Source organism: Triticum dicoccoides, chromosome 5B (assembly GCF_002162155.2).
Source record: "Triticum dicoccoides isolate Atlit2015 ecotype Zavitan chromosome 5B, WEW_v2.0, whole genome shotgun sequence".
Taxonomy (NCBI): Eukaryota; Viridiplantae; Streptophyta; class Magnoliopsida; order Poales; family Poaceae; genus Triticum; species Triticum dicoccoides.
In genome coordinates this window covers 634,906,603-634,915,919 of record NC_041389.1, presented here as the reverse complement: position 1 = coordinate 634,915,919, position 9,317 = coordinate 634,906,603, and the positions used below count along the sequence as shown (strand labels likewise).

The 9,317-nt window shown below is 49.0% G+C and overlaps 1 protein-coding gene across 1 annotated transcript; it reads left to right on the top strand.

Moving 5' to 3' along the window:
• The first annotated feature begins 6,596 nt into the window (after positions 1 to 6,596).
• LOC119306453 (endo-1,4-beta-xylanase 1-like) lies at positions 6,597 to 8,787 on the top strand. The gene is made up of 3 exons (XM_037582667.1): positions 6,597 to 6,662; positions 6,780 to 7,298; positions 7,390 to 8,787. The coding sequence occupies exons 1-3, from the start codon at positions 6,648 to 6,650 to the stop codon at positions 8,506 to 8,508; spliced, it is 1,653 nt and encodes a 550-aa protein (XP_037438564.1). The 5' UTR covers positions 6,597 to 6,647; the 3' UTR covers positions 8,509 to 8,787.
• The last annotated feature ends 530 nt before the right edge of the window (positions 8,788 to 9,317 follow it).

The following is a 9,317-nucleotide window of genomic DNA, read 5'->3' as shown; positions in this document are numbered from 1 at the left end:
TTTCACAAAGTTCTGAACTCGGTCACACCGATTTGTAAGTTTCGGTCAGACCAAAAATCACAAGTGCGATGGCCTAAGACAAATCGGTGAGACCGATTTCAACAACTCGGTCGATCCGAGATGAGTTCGGCAGAAACCTAACCCTAAATTTTTGAATCAAATCTAGACTAAAGGAAGTTTTTGCTGGATAGGATAATCTCAAACTTGTCAAGAATCATGGCACTGTCTTCGTGCTAAGAATCAGAGTGAGAAAACACAAGGGATCGAACTCATACCCTAACTTGGCAATGATCTCACTATGGCGGCAACGGCAGCGGAGACCAGCTGCAGGAGGTCGCTGGCGACGAGGAGAAGATCCGGAGACCTGAGTCGGCAGAGCAGGATACGCGCGGGCGAAGGGTATTCGGAGGAATTTCCAAAATTTGACCCGTGGAGTATATATATCCGGACCATGTTGGTGTGACCGAGTGGAACGACTCGATGGCACCGAGATTGCAGAATCGCAAGCGGTTACTGCAACTTGGTGTGACCGAATTGTTCATATCGGTTGCACCGAGATTGAAAACCTAGATCGACTCAATGAACTCGATTTGACCAAAAGGAATGAATCGGTCAGGCCGAAATGCATAGATAGGTTTTTGGAAGTTTAAGTCTATGACGAATCGGTGATTCCGAGTGCTCCTCACCCAGAGGGTTCGAATCTGACTTGATCAAACTTTGTGATGTAGCATGAATAGAGTTTGAGACGAGAAAATCATAGATAGCTAGAGGGAGTTCTTAGGCATTCTTGTCCATCCATTTGGAAAAAGAAAAGGAGCCAATCAATCAAAGCAACAAATGGATGTCCTCGAATGAGAAAAATATGCAAATAACATGCTCACACAATAAAATGGCAAATGAAATATGTGGCAAAGCATGCACAATCACTCTAGCATCTATCAAGCAATTGGCGATCACTAGGTCATCTATATATGAGTATATTGACTTAGGAGTCAAATGAGAACATTTGATCATAGGTCATACTCATCGTTTAAGCACAAGTGGGGTTACCACTTTTACATAAAGCATTGTTGTGTTCACACCGTAGAGTTTCTTTAGCCCAATTCTTAGAGTAAAGCTCCCCCTAGATGTGATATCCCCCCTAAGAGGGATGAACTAACCTTGGGTTTTGTCGATGATGACTTCATGTAGGTGTGGAAGATGTGGATGCTCATTGTTGATGTAGATCATTTGGAGCAATCCATTGGAGTGAGTTGCACTTTCAATACCTACATGGGTTAGTCCCACAAGGAACAAGCAAGGATATCCATAGACATAGAGTGAAGTACACACAAGATGATGTCCATGAAAGCATTAGGTTACCTTGTCCCTTGTCTTACTAACAAGAGGATTTGTGACTCCTTGAACTAGTGCAAGATGTGGAAGTTGTTTGCACTTGTCCTTGCCAAAATGAATATGAGTGAAGTATGTTAGCGGAGTCACCCTCAAGAACTCCAGTTCTTCTTCTTCGGGATCCACATCAACTTGATGGGAATCCTAGGGGTTGTAGTCGTACTTGATGAAGTAGAACTTGATGTAGACTTGGGAACCCACTTGACCAAGGCCTTTGGAGCTTCTTCAAATGCATCAATCTCCTCTTGAAGCTTGTCCTTGCCTTTTAGCTTGTGGACTTGTGGTGGAGGATCATCTTGAGCTTATGTCCCCTTGAAGGAAGTAGGATCATACTTCTCTTGTTGAGGAACAAACTTTGTCTTGGGGTATTGATCTTCTTCCCACTCAACTCCATTGGCATTGAACTTTCGTTCAAAACCAATACCTTGATTCTTCCGGTGCCTTCCTTGCTTCCGTACAATTTCCTCAAATTGTTTACTTCCCGCAAGGCTCTTGTAAACACCTTTCTCTATAATTCCCTTCAATAAGCTATTTTCTTGCTCAAGTGTAACTTGGCTAAGAGAATCATTAGTGGAATCAAGAGAACTACTAGAAGCAACAATATTGGATTTAGCATGATTATTGTTACTACTAGAAGAAGAATCTTTCTTACTCTTGTTGCTATATTTGACTTGTGGCATGTAAGTAGACAAGAGTAAATGCTTTGCAATGTAAGAAGAACTTTTCTTTCGAAGATCATCATTGATGGCTTTTAAGAACCCATGTTCTTGCTCTAGGTTGAGCTTCTCAAAGCATAGCTTCTCATGAGTTTTTAGAAGTTCTCGATGATCTTCTAAAGTAGTTTCATGAGCTAACTTAAGAGTGTTTAGTTCTTTAGTTATACGCTCAATCTCCTTCTTATCATTGTCATTCATTTCATCTTGATTAGCATGATTAATAGAAATTTCATCATAGTATTCATCACTAGAGTTGTCAACAAGTAAATCATCATCACCTAGCAGATCATCTTCATCACTATTGAAATCAACATACTCGGGTGTGATACATTGGGGCCTTTAGCCATGGAGCATCTCCCAATTCCTTCATTTGGTGACTCAAATATGTCATAGGAGTTGGTTGACGCAAGTGCTAGACTGGCAACACCTTCATCTTGAGTATATTCAGAATCAGAGTGATAACTTCTCTCGGAGTGGTGGTCGGAGTCGGAACCGGATACCCATTCACCAACATGAGCTTGTTGTCTTCGTTTTGTGTAGCTCCTTGATGACTTGTCCTTCCATTCTGAATCCTTGCTTCTGCGAGAGGTTCTTCGTTCATAGCGATCATCTCTACTCCTTCTCTCCCTTGGAGGTGATTCTTCCCTTTCGCTTCTCCTTTTAGGTGAGTCTTCTCTTCTTTTGTAGCTAGGGAGCCGTACACTCATTGGAGTAGTGTCCGGGTCTTCCACAATTGTAGCGGTTTCGCTCACGACTAGAAGATCTTTTGTCATTGTAGAACCTTGACTTGGAACTCCTTTCCTTGCTTCTACTCTTGTAGAACTTGTTGAAGTTCTTCATCATTAAGCTCAATTCTTCATTGAAGGCTTGTTTCTCACATGATGATGTAGGAGCATCACATGAGGATTTCTAAGCACCAATAGACTTGTTGTGAAGCTCTTCTTTATCCTTGAGTGACATCTCATGAGCAACACTTCTTCCAATGACTTCGGTTGGCTTGAGATCTTTGTAATTTGGCATCATTTGGATCAAAGTGCACACGGTATCATATTTTCCATCCAAGGCTCTTAGGATCTTCTTGATGATGAATTTTTCGGTCATCTCTTCACTTCCTAAGACGACAATCTCATTTGTGATGAGAGCAAGCCTAGAGTACATTTCAGCGACACCTTCACCATCCTTCATTCTGAACTTGTCAAGCTGACTTTTGACCGATGTGCTAGGGCCAGGGCATAACTTGACCTCGGTGAGACCGATCACATGAACTCGGTGAGACCGATTTCAGTAATAGGCAAACAGAGAGTTGGTCAGGCAAACTCGATGGGACCGATCGCTCATTTCAGTGAGACCGAAACGTTACGAAAAGGAAACAGAGAGTTTGCATTGCGAACTCAGTGGGACTGATCGTTGATTTCGGTGAGACCGAAATGTTACGAAGGGAAATAGAGAGTTTGCAATCCCATATCAGTGAGGCCGAGATCCCTATCGGTGAGACCGAAGTGATTAGGGTTTATGGCAGTGGCTATGTCAAATGAACTCGGTGGCGCCGGATAGATCAAATCGGTGGGGCCGAGTTTGACTTTTGGTTTAGGACATATGTGGATATGAGAAAGTTCTTGAGGGCCTTTAGAGCATATCACTAAGCATTTTGAGCAAGTAAGCCATTAAGCAACACCTCATCCCCTTTTAATAGTATTGGCTTTCCTATGGACTAAATGTGATATTGGGTCACTAAAATGAAAATGTAGAGTCTTGAGCTTTTTGCCAATATGTGTCCTTAGCATTTTGAGGGGTCCACATCTCTAGTCCATTCCATGCCAATCATTGAACTTTCTGAAATGATCATCTTGAAAGGGTATTAGTTCAATGAGCTATATGTTGTTAAGAATTACCAAAACCATCCAGGGATTAGTTGCACTTTCAAAGAGCAACTGCCGCCAATGAAGAGAAGCATAGATTGGAAGGATCCAACCTATAGAGACATGGGCACAGATGAATGAGAACTGGATCCATGCAGATCCACCAAGGACAAACACCGAACAAATCCTATGAGATCCGCCGGAGACACATATCCACGGGCCCTCCGATGGTGCGATACGCACCGTCGGGGCTAGGGCAAGGCGGGAACAACCTTATTCATTCTTCAAGGAGCCTCCGCCGCCTCGACTTCCTGAACAGGACACAAACCCTAAAATAGAATAGATAAAAGACCTAAAAATAAAGCTTGGGCCCTCCCACCGGCAAGGACCGGGATCCACCGCGCCTTCATGACCCAAAGCCACATGAGCCGAGGCACATAGACAACAGCGTCGACGGGAGGTGTGGAAACCCTAAACGCCTAGGAGCCTTTCTTTCTTTTTTAGGAAGAAAGAAAACAGTTCATCCAGTGAATATCGTTCATATGTTGGTCATATATATTTACTGAATTTGGAGACGCGCATTTGTGTGTGCACAACTTCCATATCTTGAAATTATGAATATTGAGAAGTGCAAGCCTTTGTCTTCTAGGAAATTAGGGAATTGGCTCACACATTATAAAATAATTTGATGCACACGGGCTAATTTTAAATTAGATTTATTATAGAATGTACTTTCACATCATATAGATTTGTTATGATAAATGTTTATATTATTTTTTATAAACTTGGTCAAATTTTATGAAATTTGACTTCAGTCAGCTCTAATATGCAAAGTAAATAAAAACGGAGGGAGTACTCTACTTTATATAGCATATACTGATCAAAGCTTAACCTAAAATACGAGGGACCCTAGTAAACCCGGACAAAGGAATTACTCCATGACACTATATATGTTCATTTTGCGCATAAAAAGGAGTTTTATTCCGATATTATAGTGTTACAATCGAGAGGCAAAAGATCCTCAATACAAGGGGAACCATGGTTGAGCCACACCACTGTGACACATTCCCTATGATTATAATTTGCCAAACGATCTGCCACACAATTTTGTTCACGCCGAATCTTCTGAGGAATAAACTCCCTGTCGGAAAACAAAACCTTTGTCTCCAAGACGATATGCCCAAAGGCAGAGCGAGAGAGAGCTTCACCGGAGAACACTGCTAACGCCTCCAAGGAATCGGACTGTACGACGACTGAAAATTCCGTATGTTAAATAGCAAGAGGTATACCTTGCATGATCACATGTAACTCGACCTCCAGAGCCTCGTTGCAATTAAACATATATAGCTTAGAGGAAATTGTCAAAGGAAAGATGCCTGCATGTGAGTTGGTTCACGTCCAGGAGAGTGTTGCGCCTGTGCAACGCCTACTTTGGCCTCAGGCCCTCAGCCGCCGGCTGGCTACCCACATGTAGTCGGGTTGATGGTTTCCTTCTCTTCAGCTGGTGGCACAGCTGCGGCAGGCATGATACAGAGAAGAGAAGATGGTTCGGTCATATTTTCAGCCTATTGCTACTTGTGAGAGTAACCAAGGGACTTCAAATGAAAAATGCTAGACTTACGTAACCCAGGTCACCTTTTACGTAGGTTACGTAAAAATCTTTACGTACATGTAGCAAAGCTCGACTAGCTATCAAGGAATTCTACTGTAACCACAACTGGAGGCGTCTCTCTGCCATGACACAAGCCATTCCGAAGCTGCCAAATGCGCCAGATCAACATAATCACCCTGTCCCGCACGTTTGCTGTGCAATTCATTAGACCATTCAGCAGCAAATCATTCCCACTGTCTACTGACAGTACATCACGGGGCAAGGGCCATACAGCACGCATGTGCTCCCAAATATTCCAAGCATGGCTGCAGGAAACCAATGCATGGAATGAACTTTCATCCTCGACACCGCACAGTGTACAGGTTCCCACGTGTAGCCAGGTGCAGGTTTCTGTGTCGTAGGGCCTTCTAAAATGTACTGTATAATCTTCTCCGTGCACGGCGTGTGCGCCGCAATGGTCGATTTTACTGATCATCCTGACGAAAATATGGGTCGGAGCGCTCGTGCATGCGTCTCGCCATTGCTTAACGTGATTGACTGATCGAGCTAGCAGGCAGGCAGGATTCGGGAACAATCGTCTGTGCCTATCCATACTGGACGCGTGAAGCCGTTTTTTGTAACTTGAAGCCATGCATTGCGACGCCACGCTTGAATTTAACACGAATTAGTTACATGGTCGTCATTGCAAGCAAGTTGGCACGCCTCTCGTCTCGCCGTCGAAGAATTAAATGACACGTACCATATCTCGTTTGGGAAATAGTAGCACTAGCGAGGAAGGTCTCATCCCTTGTGTTGTGCAATCTTCACTGTTACTACTCAAGAGCTGCAGCATGCGAGCATGCCAGAGAGAGTTCATTGCTTCCGGTTTGTGCATCGTTCGTTAGCGCTCTTCACCGTTACTCTTCCCATCCCGTGATAACGACTCTACTATATCCATCTCGACGTCGACGGCCGCCGCCAGAATTTCCCTTTAAATACCGCGGCGCACCGTGATCCATTCCCTCACTCACACAGCAGATCAACCAATCCGACGAGCATCTTCACAGCTCTCACTCCCACTCGCGTAAGATGGCAAGCACTCAGGTATGTACAAGTGCAGCGCACGGTCGATCGAGTAACTTTGCAAGCAGCTAGGTGCGTAGGACACCATGAGTCCAGTAAGCTCATTTGCATGGTGCACTTGTGTGCTGCTTGTTTCAGGACGTGAGCATGGACGGCAGCCTTGTGGACTACGCACCGGTCGGCTCGAGCACGACGACGCTGTCCGTGCACAACGAGGAGGAGACTGGCATCACTGTGCCCGTGGGTGGCAACGAGCCCAGCGGCCGGTACATCCTGGTGGCGGGGCGCGCCGACGAGAAGGACGGCGTGCGCCTGCCGATCCCGGCGGGCGTCCTCAAGCCTGGGATCACGTACCGCGTGGCCGGGTGGATCAGCCTGGGCGCAGGAGCGGCACATGGCACCAGCCACCCGGTGCGCATCCACCTTGACGTGGACGATAATGGCAACGAGACCCTGGTGGAGTGCGGCGCGATGTGCGCCCAGGAGGGCGCGTGGACGGAGATCATGGGCGCCTTCCGCCTCAGGACGGAGCCGCGCAGCGCCGCTGTTTACGTCCACGGCGCCCCCGCCGGCGTCGACGTCAAGGTCATGGATGTCCGCGTCTTCCCTGTGGATCACAAGGCGCGCTTCAGGCAGCTCAAGGACAAGACTGACAAGGTGAGCATGCATGCATATATTTATTTTTCATGGACGTGCATGCATATTTGATGTGTCACGTAAGGTGATCATACGATCTCCATTGACGCAGGCACGCAAGAGGGACGTCATTCTCAAGCTTGGAGCGGGCGCGGCGGCGTCCGTGCGCGTGGTGCAGTTGGACAACGCCTTTCCCTTCGGGACGTGCATCAACACGTCCGTCATCCAGAAGCCGGCCTTCCTCGACTTCTTCACCAACCACTTCGACTGGGCCGTCTTCGAGAACGAGCTCAAGTGGTACCACACCGAGGCGCAGCAGGGCCAGCTCAACTACGCCGACGCCGACGCGCTGCTCGCCTTCTGCGACCGCCTCGGCAAGCACGTCCGCGGCCACTGCGTCTTCTGGTCCGTGGACGGCGACGTGCAGCAGTGGGTCAAGAACCTCAACAAGGACCAGCTCAGGTCCGCCATGCAGAGCCGCCTCCAGGGCCTCGTCTCCCGCTACGCCGGCAGGTTCAAGCACTACGACGTCAACAACGAGATGCTGCACGGCCGCTTCTTCCGCGACCGCCTCGGCGACGAGGACATCCCGGCGTACATGTTCAAGGAGGTTGCGCGCCTGGACCCGGAGCCCGCGCTCTTCGTTAACGACTACAACGTCGAGCGCGCCAACGACCCCAACGCCACGCCGGAGAAGTACGCCGAGCAGGTCGCGTGGCTGCAGCGCTGCGGCGCCGTCGTGGGCGGCATCGGCCTGCAGGGCCACGTGCAGAACCCCGTCGGGGAGGTCATCTGCGCCGCCATCGACAGGCTCGCCAAGACCGGCGTGCCCATCTGGTTCACCGAGCTGGACGTCCCCGAGTACAACGTCAGCCTCCGCGCCAAGGACCTGGAGGTGGTGCTCCGGGAGGCGTACGCGCACCCGGCCGTGGAGGGCGTCGTGTTCTGGGGGTTCTTGCAGGGCACCATGTGGCGCGAGAACTCCTGGCTCGTCGACGCCGACGGCACCGTCAATGAGGCCGGCCAGATGTTCCTCAATCTCCAGAACGAGTGGAAGACGGACGCCCGCGGGAACGTCGACGGCGATGGCAACTTCAAGTTCAGGGGCTTCTACGGGAGGTACGTCGTGGAGGTTACCTGCACGGCGACCGGGAAGCAGATGCTCAAGACCTTCACCGTGGAGAAAGGAGACAACGACACACCTCTCCTCGTCGATTTGGCCGACGCTTGACCGACGCACGGTGAATCTATCTACCATACTGCTATTTATACCGATATATAATTACATGCATGCATTTGTGTGTGATGTGATTGAAGGGACGACACGTCAAGGAATAAGGTTGAATAACTTTTCACATTTCTAAGGTAACGGCTATTGTATTTTGTAAGTGTAAGGTATTGTACTCCTAAATCTGGTGAAGATGATTAAAGCAAAAGGCCTATTGGTCTTATATTTTATATGTATCCATGGTATGTATCAATGTATGTGCAGACTCTCTGCTTCTTTCAATGATTTGTCTATTTGGATTTCTGAAGTTTGCGAGAATGTTAGAGATCTGACGGTTCTTGGAGTAGTTGCTTTAGTTTGGACTATCAGGAAATAGGACTAGGGTTCCCCCGCTCCGCCGCCGCCGCCGGGCCCTTCCCCTCCCCTCCCGCGCCTCCGGCAGCCGGTCGCGCGCGCCGCGCCGCGCCCCGCCTCCCCACTCCCTCCCGGCCCGCCCCCCGTGTCGCCTTCCCGAGCGAGGCGACCGAGGGCCCATCTCCCCGCCCCCAGCGCCCCCCTCCTCCCGCCGCCATCGTCCTGCGCCACCGGGCCCTGCCCATGTGGTGTTGGCGGTGGCGGCGGTCGTCCCTTCCCCGCACGCGGTGCCACGGCTCAGGTGGTGGCGTCCCGCGGCGGTACTCCTCGGTCAACGGTGATTCCAGCAGCGGCAGCTGCTCCTGGCGGCGCAGCTTTGGGTGGCCTAGAGGCGGTGGCGGTGGCGTTGCCACTTGACGGCGTACTGGCGCGGTGGATGGTGGCGGCACCCTCCCGGC

Coding starts and splice junctions, on each gene's coding strand:
- LOC119306453 (XM_037582667.1), top strand. Junction 7,299..7,389: donor TCAAGGACAAGACTGACAAG/GTGAGCATGCAT, acceptor CCATTGACGCAG/GCACGCAAGAGGGACGTCAT.